This window comes from Puma concolor, chromosome B1, assembly GCF_028749965.1.
Source record: "Puma concolor isolate L17-30 chromosome B1, mPumCon1.1.hap2, whole genome shotgun sequence".
In the NCBI taxonomy this organism is placed as follows: domain Eukaryota; kingdom Metazoa; phylum Chordata; class Mammalia; order Carnivora; family Felidae; genus Puma; species Puma concolor.
In genome coordinates, this window is record NC_141670.1 from 205852340 (window position 1) to 205866720 (window position 14381).

Consider the following 14381-nt stretch of genomic DNA (forward strand, 5'->3'; position numbering starts at 1 on the left):
CTGCCTCCCTGCACGTGCTTTTTCACAAACAGTGCTGTGAGGGGCAAGTGAAAGAACATGTAATAACATCTAGGAAGCGCCCGATGCCGGGTGCTCCGTAATGGTGGCGACTGACGTATTTAAGCAATAGAAAACTAGAAATGAAAGCCCAGTAATCATTTGTAAGTTTCAGCCAGTGAAATGGCATTTGCTCTGGTCGATTTCCAAATCCATGAGCTCATCTTTGGCAAAGAGATTACACAAAGACTCATTCCTACAAAACAAGTACCAAAACTCTATGAAAACGCTGCAAACACCCAGATAAGCTGCAGACCGAACAGAGTGGCCACCACCCACCTGGATCTCACACGCGACCACAAGGTTGTGGATGTAGTAGAAAGCCTCCTCAACGCTCTCTCCGACGGATACGAGCCCGTGGTTCCGCAGAATAAGAACCTGAGCAAGAAACATGAAAGCCCTAAGGAACAAGGCAAGAAGACTGACACTTTAACTTTTTCTTCTTCCCTCTATAATTTAAAGACCACAGGGGTGCCTGGGTGGCGCAGTCGGTTAAGCGTCCGACTTCAGCCAGGTCACGATCTCGCGGTCCGTGAGTTCGAGCCCCGCGTCAGGCTCTGGGCTGATGGCTCAGAGCCTGGAGCCTGTTTCCGATTCTGTGTCTCCCTCTCTCTCTGCCCCTCCCCCGTTCATGCTCTGTCTCTCTCTGTCCCAAATAAATAAATAAATAAATAAATAAATAAATAAATAAACAAACATTGAAAAAAAAATTTTTTTTTAAATTAAATAAAAAAATAAAGACCACATTAGATGCCCACTGACCTTGCTTTTAGGCCCCAGATTTTTCTGAATTAATACTTTTTCCTCCTCATCAACCAGAATCCCATGATAATCATGATAAGCTACTTCTCCAAGGGAAAGTGCCTCCGGGGAGATCGGCAAGAGGCCACATTTCATCGCAGAGACCTAGAGAACACGCAGTCACCATGAATGAAGGGAAATCAAGGGTCACACGTTGATGACATGGCACATGCTTTCCTCAAAGAAATAAACAGGGGGACAGATTTTATTTTGTTACCTTCTGAGAAATAAATGAACCTATGAACTTAGGATGAACTTTAACTTCTGGGGCTTGCTAGTGATGTGCACTTAAAACTCCTAATGCCAAGCGAGCTCAGGTTTCAGGGTAAGATGACCCTGGCCCTAACGCAAGGACCAACCATCGCTTCCCCTGAATGAATCCGGACACTGCAAAGAGATGTTCTGATACACTTTTCATCTCAGGTCATAGGTGAACCAAAACCAGAAATTTACATAAAAGCAAATTTCTGAAGTTTAGGATAATTATGCTGTAAAATTTCTATTTAAGTAGAAAAAACCTTAAGCATTCATATAGCCCTTCAGTTTCCTTAAATTTCCCAAACTGACTTCAGAATGTGCTAATTTTGAAGGTTTTCTACCAAGATGAAAGAACAGTTTCCAAAGATTCAAATAGTGTTTAGAGGTGGGCGCAACAATGCCACATACAAGTTCACCTAAAAAGACACCACAATAAAAAAGGCGATACAGCATTAAATTCCTTTCACAGCCTTCTTGTAAGAAGAATTTCCTTACCAAGTGAAGTGATTTGGTAAGTTTTAAAACATATCACATGGTAAACTGTTTGGAACCATATTCTCAAAAGGACCTCAAATAGTTCCTTAAAATGCATGTGGTTGGGAGTGCATGCATCTTTTTACAAAAAAAAACTTCAGAAAAGGATAGATCTAACGAAACTCTTCTGTTCACATCTAGAACCACATGTTCAAAGTAAAATAAACTAGACAGGTCTAACATGCATCAAAACAATCCAATATGCGTGACATTAAAACATCATATAATTCCACATTACTGAATCCATGTGTGGTACAAATAAGCCCACAAAGTCATTAAAGAATAAAATGGCTTGGGGCGCCTGGGTGGCGCAGTCGGTTAAGCGTCCGACTTCAGCCGGGTCACGATCTCGCGGTCCGTGAGTTCGAGCCCCGCGTCAGGCTCTGGGCTGATGGCTCAGAGCCTGGAGACTGTTTCCGATTCTGTGTCTCCCTCTCTCTCTGCCCCTCCCCTGTTCATGCTCTCTCTCTGTCCCAAAAATAAATAAACGTTGAAAAAAAAAATTAAAAAAAAAAAAAAAGAATAAAATGGCTGATAAAAAGCCAATTCTAGATAGTTGTAGTATTTCACTGTCACATGACCGTCCCAAATACCGGAATGGGCATTTTCATACTGGGAGGTCTGGGCTGTCGGCACCAGAAAGGCCAGGGTTCGGTGACTGGGCAGGGGCAGGCTTTAGGAAAGTTCTAGGCTCGGAGGCCAGTCTCCTAACAGCCTACAATGTCTGTGCCTTCCTCTTGTAACAGCCATTCCTCCTCTCCTCTCACGACCCAGCCCTGCTCTTGCTGGCTCCAGACAGAACATCTAGGGGTTTCCAGGCCTCAACCTCTCGCTGTCTCACCTGGCTCCTCCCCACATCCCATCAGTGGGCTCAGGTCTCCTGCCTCCAGCTGATCCTTTCTGAGTCCACAGCCTCCTCCTGCGGCCTGCCTGAGCCCCTCCCTCCCACCCCTCTTCTCCAACAAGGTGTCTCTGCAGTCTTCACTTACACTGAAATCTGACCTCACCCTCAATACACTATGATTTGCTAACTGTCAAGTCTATCGGACACTTTTGCTCACACAGGTTTTCCAAAACTGGATAGTATACTGACCCCTTAGAAAAAGAAAAAAATTCTTTTAAGAAAGTCAAACTTAGGAAAAAATCTTCTTCACTCCAACAAAATTAGGTTTATTGACTTGCCTCAAAAGAGGGCAGCTGTGAGTAAACGTGGCGTGCCTTTCACTAAACAGCTTTCAAATGTAAGCTGCCACCAGGGCAACGCACTCACCGCGGCCCCTGCTGGCGTGTGAATATGGACCACACACTTCACATCCGGCCTTGCAGCATAAATTGCAGAATGTAATGTAAAGCCGGCCTGATTTACTCCCAGATTAGTGCTCCCGCGATCTACCACATCTCCTTGAAAATTGATTTTAACCTGAAAATAAGCAAATCAAAATTTTCAATGTCAAGAGGATTTCAAATTACCCTTACTAGGTATTATTTAAACCAAAGTTTAAAGTGTGTATAACTAGTTCTAAAGTTTTTCTGAGTTAGTCACACAAAACATAAACTTCGTCCCCTTTCTTGGGTTTTGTATGTCTCGTAGGGTTAGGTGTTTCATCATCTAATATGACCTAAACACACATAACGCCCAAGAGGAAAAGGATATTCTTACCAAACTGGACGCGGTCACTTCACTGTAGAGAAGTCCAAAGGGAACGATGAGGAAATGTTCCTGCTCAGAGCTCACTCTGGTCTGTAAGGAAAATTACCGAAAGGAATTACTCACACAGACTCACTCTGGTCTGTAAGGAAAATTAGCTCAAAAATACAATTGGAATGATCTGCATCTCTTTCCACCCACAAACACACAGGCTTGTGTGCATTCAGTGAGCTACACAGGAAAGCACATTAAGTACAGCATCTGTCACGAAGCTATGAGGTACCGGAAGCTTTGTATCATTACGCTGTAGTAATTTATCAGGTGCATGAAGTGCATCTTGGTCACACTCATGACAATTAGCTTTATAGGGAAAACACCTGGTGGCTACCAAACCAGCATCACAGGCCAGAAGGTGGCATCCCGGAGGCATATACTAGTGAAAGCCAAAACTTTCTGGTCCTCAAAACCTGCAGGATAATGAACGATCATAAAAATCACAAACAACAGAGACCTCCTCCTTACCGCTGATGAAGGATTTCAGAAAGTTTCTACACATGATCGTGCCCCTGGTGGGTCTGCCCCTTCCTCCACTGCTTTCTGCCCACAATTCGTTCAACGTGTACCTGCGCTAGATACTAGTGACAACAGGAAAAAAAGAGTCCTGCCCATTTTTAGGATGATTCTGGGAGAACTCAAACGATTCCCCAAAGCCATTCGGTTGGGACGCACTCACTGCTGGTCTAAGAACTGCAATGAGGGCCAGGCAGGCAGAGCGCGGCATCTGTGGGAAAGGACTTAGGGTGTTTAGTACAACTTCCTAACCAGCACAGTGACTTCCATAGTGGTCCAAACAGATGCACACCCGGGGCCTGCCGGGGCAGGTGTACTGAGGCAGGGGGGCGCCCACCACATCCTCACTGGGCCTCATTTCTTCATTCAGCAAACAGCCACCCACGGGGGCGGGGACCGAGCCAGAAGTGAAGCAAGAAAGACCTGATCATCAAAACGTCCTTACTCACACAGCAGAAATTTGTCTTCCTGAATTTCTCTTCACTCTTCCTAGCGTGCAACACAGAACAAACCCAGTCCCCTATTTGTACAATTTAGCTCTCAGATACAGGGAAACTACCCTCCTCCTCCTGTCACTTTCATGCTAAACTCACCTGATTCCCTCAGGATGACATCATGCGGAGCCACAATCAGGTAAGACCTTAGTTAAGATCTCAGCTCTGCCAAGTATGGTCTGTGCTGCTCTGGGGACCCTGCTCTCCTGGCCTCCTTGTCCATAAATAGGGGATGATAAGGGCTGGTACTCACAATAAATAATCAGTACATGGCATCTCCCCACGATTACTATTACTAGCGGTAACAGGATCAACGGCAGTAAATCATGACCATGAATGAGCCTATTCTATATCCACCTCCATGATACCCACTCTCTTTAAATCCCCATTACCCTAGTCCCTGCTCTCTTTGCGTTTCAAAAATGCACACGTGATTTCCATTCTTCCCGAAAATATTTTCCCATTAATGGTGAGTTCACTAGGCTTATATCTAAAGTCAGTTCTTGTACTTTAAAAAGCATGCACCTTTTTAACTGTCTACAACAAAACCACACAATTCCCCCAATTTCCAAGTTGGGCCAAAACAAAAAACATAGAGCAGACTATTACTTTGTGTATTTACTACTGGTTGGAATGAAAAATAAGGAAAAGTTAAATGTCAGATATTTTTACTTACATTAAAAGTTTTCTCTTGCAACATCATATAGAGTATTTAGAAGGCACATGAGTACAAAAGGCACTTAAGTACAAAAAAATCAAACACCCATGTATCTTTCAACAAACTTCAGAACAGAGGAAGTGTAGTATCCTGGAAGCCCCGTGTCCCTTCCCCCAACTCCCAAAAGTAACCACTAACTTGAATTATGTGTTAAGCATCTTCTTCCTTTTCTTTACAGTTTTATCTTATATATATTTATCCCTCAGCAGTATACTGTTTCATTTTTATCTGTTTATGAACTTCAACTAATTGGAATCATACTGTATTTTCTTTGCAGTGACATTTTTTTTCCTCAACAGTATTTTTGAGATTCCTCCAGACAATGACAGACATGCCTATCATGTGTTCACTTCCATTGCTGTAGAGTGTCCACTGATGAGTATACGATTTATGTATCCATTCTTCTGTCAATGGCCATGATTCCCATTTTGCTACTAAAAACGCTGTGAACATTCTTGCACCTGCCTCTAGCATACATGGTCAAATTTCTCCAGAGCGACACCGAATTACCTTCAGAGAGCCTAATTAAATAGACACTCCTGCCAGTAATGTGCTTCTACTATTATCTTCTTTAAAAATTAAAATCTAATGTCTGTGACATGGTATTCCACTGTGGTTTTAATTTATAATTTCCTGGTTAGTAATGAGTTCAGCAACTTTTCATATTTTTATGAGCCATCTTATTTCCCCTTCTGTGCAATTCCTTTCTTGTCTTTTGGTCACAAAATGACCATACTGGTTTGTCCTTTTCATACTCATAGTTCTTTATCTTTTCTAGATACTAATTGTTTGTTAGTTACCTGTAAGGCAAAGTCTTCCAGGTTGTAGGTTTTCTTTTTTCACACTCTGATTTTTGTCCCAAGTTTATTTATTTTTTTGTAGTAATCTGTACCCCCCAACATGGGGTCTGAGCTCACAACCCCAAGATCAAGAGTCACATGCTCTTTCAACTGAGCCAGCCAGGCACCCCTATTTTTACTCTCTTTATGGCATCTTTTAATAAGAAATTTGTTCATTTTAAAGTAGTCAAATTTACCCATCTTTTCTTTTATAATAGGTGCTTTTGTGTCTTAAGACCTCTTTCCTTACGTCAGAAGTTAAAGGTCAATGGCACGCCTGGGTGGCTCTGTCAGTTAAGTGTCCAACCTTGGCTCAGGTCATGAACTCACGGTTGGTGAGTTCAAGCCCCGCATCGGGCTCTATGCTGACAGCTCAGAGCCTGGAACCTGCTTCAGATTCTGTGTTTCCCTCTCTCTCTGTTCCTCCCCTGCTCGCACTCTCTCTCTCTCTGTCAAAAGTAAATAAAGATTTTAAAAAATTAAAAAATAAATAATTAAGAAGTTAAAGGTCAATGATTTTTGCCTATATTGATCCCAAATTTTTTTTTTTTTTTTTTAGTATTTATTTATTTTTGAGACAGAGCGTGGGTGGGGGAGGAGCAGAGAGAGAGGGAGACACAGAATCTGAAGCAGGCTCCAGACTCCAAGCTGTCGGCACAGAGCCTGACACGGGGCTCAAACTCATGGACTGCGAGATCATGACCTGAGCACAAGTCAGACTCTCAACCAACTAACTGAGCCACCCAGGCACCCCCATTCTAAAATTTTTAAAGTGTTACCTCTCACATTTAATTCTGAATTCATTGGAATTCCTTTGTGGGTATAAATATATAAGGTGGGAATCCAATGCAACTTTCCAATTTCAATTTTTCACTCCAACTGTGCCAGCACCAATTACTGCCTAGTGCACTCTTCCCATGCTGCTCTGCAACGCAGACTCTTTTGTGCCTCTGATTTCAATAAATGAGATCCAGCTCTGGGCTCGGTTCTGTCCCACTGGTCTGTCTCTTCCTTTGCCCAAAACACACTATTTTAATTAGTATCACTTTTACAAATTCAGTTAATAGGAAAAAACTCTCACTTAGTTCATCTTAGCCATTCTTGGACTTCGTCTTCCCTATAAACTTTACAAGCATACTATCAGGTTCCACATTAAAAAACTATTACATACCATTTTTTAATGACTTCTTGTTTCCTAGTATCTATGGCATAATTCATAGTTATAAACAGTATACATTTTATATTCCCTCTTTTGTAATAACTATTTTTCATTTTTTCCACATGGTCTATATACGTATTTTTCATAGTATGTAACATTCCCTCAAACTGATGTTGAATAACTGGGGCATTTTCCACCTACCACTGGATATTCAGACTCAAACTTTATTATTATAAATAATGCTATCACTTTTTCTTCTTTGACATATTTCATTAACATGTATTTCCAAGAGTGAGCCTAATAAATCTACATATTTTAATGGAAAAAGCTTAAAATATGATTTTCTGAGTCTGAAGCAAAAAAAGGAAAAAGTGCTGGGACACCTGGGTAGCTTAGTCAGTTAAGCATCTCTGACTTCGGCTCAGGTCATGATCTTGTGGTTCATGAGTTCAAGCCCTACATTGGGCTCTGTGCTGACAGCTCAGAGCCTGAAGCCTGCTTCGGATTCTGTGTCTCCCTCTCTCTGCCCCTCCCCTTGCTTGCATTTGGTCTCTCTCTCTCTCAAAAACAAACATTAATTAAAAAAAAAAAAAAAGAAAGAAAAGATGCTAAATACAGATGTAAAGTGAAAAAAGAGTGAAGGATATTTCCACGTAAGTTTGTTTTTGTTTTTTTTAAGTAGGCTTCACACCCAGCACAGAGCCCAATGCAGGGCTTGAACTCAGGACCCGGAGATCAAGACCAGAGCTGAGATCAAGAATCCGACACGGGGCACCTGGGTAGCTCAGTCAGTTGAGCGTCTGACTCTTGATTTTGGCTCAGATCAGGATCTCACGGCTCATGAGTTCAAGCCCCACTGCCAGCGCAGAGTCCGCTTGGGATTCTCTGTCTCTCTCCCATCCCCTGACTCGTGCTCTCAAAAATAAATATTAAAAAAAAAAAAAAAAAAAAGTCTAACACTTAACTGGCTGAGCCACCCAGGTGCCCCTCCAAGTAAGGTTTCTGGTGTCTAAGAGACTGGCGTTACCCTCACTGAGATTGACTACTCATGTCACAAATTTTAAGGTCACTCACTGAAAACCAAATACACCCAACTCAGTATCTCTGGCAAAGATCCATATCATGTCCCAGAAACACAGTGTACTGGTCACAAGGTGGGCTCAGACCACCACCTGAGGTTTAGCATTCCCTGGAGTCCACATGGAGCTGAACCCAGCACTCCACTGTCACCAGAGGCATTTAGGGACGGAAAGGCCCCAGCTATTGACACCCCCCAAAGCTTCTCTAAACCTAATGCGATCTTAAGACAGAGATCTAATTCAGACAATCATCTCCAATCTCCTAATGCCTGCCAGCACTCTAAATCCCTTCAGCAGAAAATCCCTATGGCCCTCTTTCCCAGAAAGGTCACCATGACCTGTTCGCACTTTCTGGTTGCACTGATAAATATCGTTAGTATTTCTTTGCTGTTAAGTGTTTATACGGTAACATTTAGATTATAATACAAAAAAATGTATACCACAAGTAGTTAAAATAAACAAAAATAAAACTTTTTCCCTCAAAGATTCTCTAGCTCACAAGATACAGGAAATATTTTGGTGCTTAAAAATCTTTTTTACTCAGCATTAAGGGCCACACAGATCATCTACAGAATAGTAAACATTTAACTAATGTTTTAATTCTGCCAAGTCCTGAATAAAGGGCAGGGGGAGCAATTTCAGCAATTTAAACTTATTTAAATAGCATTCATACCAGGACTACTGGTAAACAGCATTTTAAACACCCCCCCAAAATGTGAAGGTATTATTAAAGCCAAGGATTACATTTCCTATTACAGCTGTAACATTTTCATGGAACTAATTCTTAGCCAACCACTGAGCATTAAATCTCCGCACAGAGCACTTGGTCAGGCATAATCAGCCTCAGGTGCCAGCAATTCCCATGCAGGCACTAGAAACAGAACTGGCACTTCTGGCAGGTGAAGGGGACCTTCTGACCAAACACCAAAAGGCACCACGGAGTTCCTGTTTGATGTTTTTACTGAGGCCAGATTTCGGTCTGGGGGATTTCACCCTAGAGTTCACTGTATGCCTATTGTACGCCCAGCACGGCTCCTGGTCTTGGGGACACAACAGGAAACACAACAGAGGCACCCTTCACAGAGTCAGTGTTCCCATGAGTGGAGACGGATGACAAAAGGCAAAAGTCAAGTATGGATGATGGGAACTGCTTCGGGGGAAATAAAGCAGGGGCACTAGGGGTGGAGGCAGCGTCCTACAGGCACGACAGTGTGCATACAACAGGCACGACAGTGTGGATACAACAGGGCCAGGTCTGCGTTTTGAAAAGCGAACTTTAAGGGCAACAGGGGGAAGAGATGGAGGGGAGAGTAACTCGGTATCTCTGGAAAGATCCACATCACATGCCACAAGCACAGTGCACTGGTCACAAAGGTGGGTTCCAGACCGCCACCCTGGAGTCCACGCTGGAACTGAGCCCAGCACCACTTACAAGTCCACATGTGCACACCACCTACACGTGTGCTGGGTATAGAGAAAAGGGTAAAACGATTTAAACAGCTGTTAACACCAGTTGCCTGAAGAAGGTAAGAGTATCGGCAGGATCACAACTTCCTCTTTAGACATCCCTGTGAAGTGCACTTATTACTATTGGTAGGCACTGTACTAAAAATTTGAAATATTCAACAAAGGAAAATAAATGAAGAAACAGACTGGAACAGTTTAAGAGTCAAGGAAAGATTATCTCTTTGGAAAAGCAAAGAAAAAAAATAGAAGGCTGATGGTGCATTAGGAATCTAAGAAGGCAAGAGAGATGAAATTCCAACTGGGAAACAAAGTTTGGCTGCAGGTAGGAAGGAGGTGCTCAGGAGCACAGAATGGGTACAAACATCAGTCAGGCGTTCCCCTTTTCTCTGTGACACACTGTGGTCATTTGATAAGAGAAAAGAGGTCAGGGGCGCCTGGGTGGCTCAATCGGTTGAGTGTCCGACTTCGGCTCGGGTCATGATCTCACAGCTCATGAGTTCGAGCCCCGCGTCAGGCTCTGTGTGCTGACAGCTCGGAGCCTGGAGCCTGCTTCGGATTCTGTGTCTCCCTCTCTCTCTGCCCCTAACCCACTCGCATCCTGCCTCTGTCTCTCTCAAAAATTATAAATAAACATTAAAAAAAAATTTTTTTTTTAAAAAGAAAAGAGGTCAGGAGTTCCGAAGACAGTAGTAGAGAGAGTAGTGAGAGAGTAGTGAGTGAGCTCCTAAGTGAGACGTCCTACGGTGCCAGGCAGTGTCATGGGTCTGTAACCTACAGAGAAGGCCTGTGGGCCCTGTCGAGACTCTCTGCAGCAGGATTAGCTGTTTGGGTGCAGGAGGGAGAGGACAGCATTGGCAAAGAGTGTTACCGAAATGATGTAGCACCAGGAAATCCAAGCTGGACCAAAGAGGGAGTGAATGTGGGCCAGTGGACAGGGATGCAGGAAGGAAGATCCACAGAGGCAGGACTTGTCACATTCACTGATATAAGCCCAGACTTAGAACAAGGCTTGTACTGAATAAATATTTACAAGAGACACGCAATAAATATTTACTGCAAAATCAACTGAAGAAAACAGAAGTCCTGATCATGTTGAAAAATAGCTAAAACTGGAGTAGCTGAAGAAATAAATAACTATGAGAAATAGAAGGCTTTGGTCAGAGTAGGAAAAAAATACCTTCATTCTTAGGTTTTTAGGCATATAAAGAATTTTGGGAACTGCCTATACATAGCTCCTCCTTATCCATGGGAGAGACGTTCCAAGACCCTCACGGATGCCTGAAACTGTGGACAGCAGACAATACTAAACTCTACATACACTGTTTTTTCCTACACTTACATACCTACGATAAAGTTTAATTTATAAATTAGGCACAGTAAGAGGTTCACAACACAACTAATAATAAACTAGAACAAGTGTAACATACGCTGTAATGAAAGTTGCAAGAATGTGGTCTCCCTCGCTCTCTCAAAATGTCTTCCTGTCCTGTACTCACCCTTCTTGCAATGATGACAGATGATGAAGTGCCGACACGTGGACACCAAGTGAGGTGAGTGATGCGGGAGGTGATGCAGCGTGAGGCTGCTGCTGACCTGACGATACGCCAGGAGGATCACCTGCTTCTGGGCTGGTTGACTACAGTAACGGAGACCGTGGAAAGCAAAACCCTATGTAATGGAGGACCACTGCACTTTGGTAAACAGTTATTAGATTAGCATGCAAGAAAGGAGTTTTAAAGAACTACGATTCTCATAATTTTTAATTCAAAGTGGGTAATTCTCAGATTATAATACTCTGCAATCAGGAATCAGAAAGAAAGTGTTCTAAGATTTACTTCAGTCGACCCTCCTCTTCTCCTAAATGGGAAGCAGTGATGTCAGACACATAACATTCCATTTACCACTCAGTTACTACCCCACTTAATACTCACTGTGATGTGATTGTAGATAAGCTGAGACCATCCAAACAGATCTGCCAGTCGGTAAAATGCTGCCAACTTACACCGCAATAATTTCTCCCCTTTGTCATAGGCGATTGAATCAGACCCTCTCAGATCATTCACAGGAGTCACCATACCAAGACCTGAAATAGAAGATAAACAAACTCAAAGACTTACTATTCCTTATCAAATATAAAGCAAATAATAAAAATCCCGAGACATGAATCTTCCACACAAGGCTACAAGTCAGTCTTGAAAACTTCAAAGACTATTTCATAAAGATCATGTTCCCCAACATTAATACAGCTAAGTTAGAAATCAAGAACAAAATGGGAGCAAAGTTTATGGGATACAGTCAAGCAATTCTTAGCAGGAAATTTACAGTAGAAAACATATATATTAGAAAAGAAGAAAGTTTTTTTTTTAAATGATCTAGTTTCACCTTACTAAAAAAAGTAAAATCCAAAAACAAGAAGAAAAAATTAGTAATAAAGAAAAAAGGAGATATCAAACAGAAAAATAGAGGAAAACTGATTTAATCTTGAGAAGATTAAAAATAAACTGATGAAATAAAAGAAAATGAAAAATGTAATGAAATAAAATAAAATACACCTCTAGGGAGACTCCAAAAAAAACACAGTGGAGGTAGAAATTACACTATGAAGCAGTAGAGAAGGGACATAACTACATATCCTACAGACATTAAAAGGATAATAACAGGGGGCGCCTGGGTGGCGCAGTCGGTTAAGCGTCCGACTTCAGCCAGGTCACGATCTCGCGGTCCGTGAGTTCGAGCCCCGCGTCGGGCTCTGGGCTGATGGCTCGGAGCCTGGAGCCTGTTTCCGATTCTGTGTCTCCCTCTCTCTCTGCCCCTCCCCCGTTCATGCTCTGTCTCTCTCTGTCCCAAAAATAAATAAACGTTGAAAAAAAAAAAAATGGATAATAACAGGATAATACGAACAACTAATTATATCAGCATATGTTTTAACTTACATGAAAAAGACAGAATCCTTGAAACACACAAGCTATCAAAAGCTCACTCCAGAAGAAACAGACATCCTGAACACCCTTGTTTCCATTAAGCTGAATTTGCAGTTAAAAACATTTCCATAAACGAAACTCCAGGCCCAGATGACATCACCATGAATTCTACCACACATTTAAGTCAGAAATAATACCAATTCTATATAAACTCTTCTCAAAAATTCTACACAAACCCTTCCAGAACACTTTCCAATTCATTCTATCAGGCCCAGCATTATCTTGATACCAAAACCATACAAAGATATTCTGTTACATGACATTATAAGAAAAAACAGACCAGTATCTCTCATGACCACAGACTAAAATTACTTAACAAACTCTGAGCAAATAATCCAGCAATAAATACAAAGAATAGGGGCACCTGGGTGGCTGAGTCAGTTAAGCATCCAACTTCAGCTCAGGTCATGATCTCATGGTTCGTGAGTTCGAGCCCCATGTCAGGCTCTGTGCTGACAGCTCAGAGCCTGGAGTCTGCTTCCGATTCTGTGTCTCCCTCTCTCTGCCCCTCCCTCACTCATGCTCTATCTCTCAAAAATAAACATTTTTTAAAAATTCAAAGAATAATACATCATGAGGGGGATTATCTCAGCCACACACGATTGGTTCAGCATTCAAAAACCAATCAATATAATTCACTATACTGAAGAAGAAAAAGTATAGGATCATTTTAATAGATACAGAAAAAGCAGTTCATAAAATTCATCACCCAAAACTCTCCGCAGATTGGTAATACAAGGTACTGTCTTCAACTTAATAAGGGACAGTTACAAAAATCCACCACTAACATCAAACATAATGATGAAAGACTGAATGTTTTTCTCCCAAGGCCAGGAACTACGTAAGGATGTATACTCTGGCATTCTTATTGAATACTATACTAGGTAGGGATCCTAACTAACACAATAAGGCAAGAAAAAGGAAAAAAAACAAAGACATACACACTGGAAAGGAAGGAAAAAAAGTATTTGCACGACTCATTACATGTTGCTAGATTTGAATCTTGTTAATCATAAACTATCTTAAGCATACAGAAAAATATAGAGAACAATACCAAAAACCACCTATCATCTTGATTTAACATAGGTCAATCATCTACTTTAGATCTTTAATTCTTTTTTTTAAGTTTTATTTATTTTAGTAATCTCTACGCCAAGCGTCGGGCTCGAGGCTCAAACTCATTACCCTGATATCAGAGTCGCATGCTCTTCCAACTGAGCCAGCCAGGTACCCCCTAGATCTTCAATTCTTTTTCAACGTTTTTTTTTTTTTTTTTTTTTTTTTTTTTATTTTTGGGACAGAGAGAGACAGAGCATGAACGGGGGAGGGGCAGAGAGAGAGGGAGACACAGAATCGGAAACAGGCTCCAGGCTCTGAGCCATCAGCCCAGAGCCTGACGCGGGGCTCGAACTCACGGACTGCGAGATCGTGACCTGGCTGAAGTCGGACGCTTAACCGACTGCGCCACCCAGGCGCCCCATAGATCTTCAATTCTTAAAAATTGTTTTTCAGAAGATTTTCAGAAGATGGTAGCAGTGACGGGACAGTTTTTGAGTCTTACTAAATCTCTATTCCAACCCTCCACAAAAAAATTAACTACAGCAACTAAGATATCAAGGCCAAAAACCTAAGAATGATATCTACAACAACACTAGGTAATAAGGTAGACTCACAAAACTGAAAATATAATTGGGTAGGGTTGACAAAGACAACAGTGTATATCAGCACACATGTAGGAGGAAGCAGAAGGAACCATGGACCATTGGTTGAACCTAA

At 41.9% G+C, this 14381-nt stretch overlaps 1 protein-coding gene across 11 annotated transcripts in view; it reads right to left on the minus strand.

Annotated features, from left to right (window-relative positions):
* Window positions 1-14381, minus strand: part of ADD1 (adducin 1) — an 86877-nt gene that overhangs the window by 21231 nt on the left and 51265 nt on the right. For all 11 annotated transcript variants that reach the window (XM_025921811.2, XM_025921812.2, XM_025921813.2 and 8 more), the window contains exons 4-8: window positions 11556-11707; window positions 3311-3391; window positions 2921-3070; window positions 820-963; window positions 337-435 (exon numbers count right to left, since the gene is read on the minus strand). In XM_025921811.2, the coding sequence (XP_025777596.1) occupies window positions 337-435; window positions 820-963; window positions 2921-3070; window positions 3311-3391; window positions 11556-11707 (626 nt within the window). The remainder of the gene's footprint in view (window positions 1-336; window positions 436-819; window positions 964-2920; window positions 3071-3310; window positions 3392-11555; window positions 11708-14381) is intronic.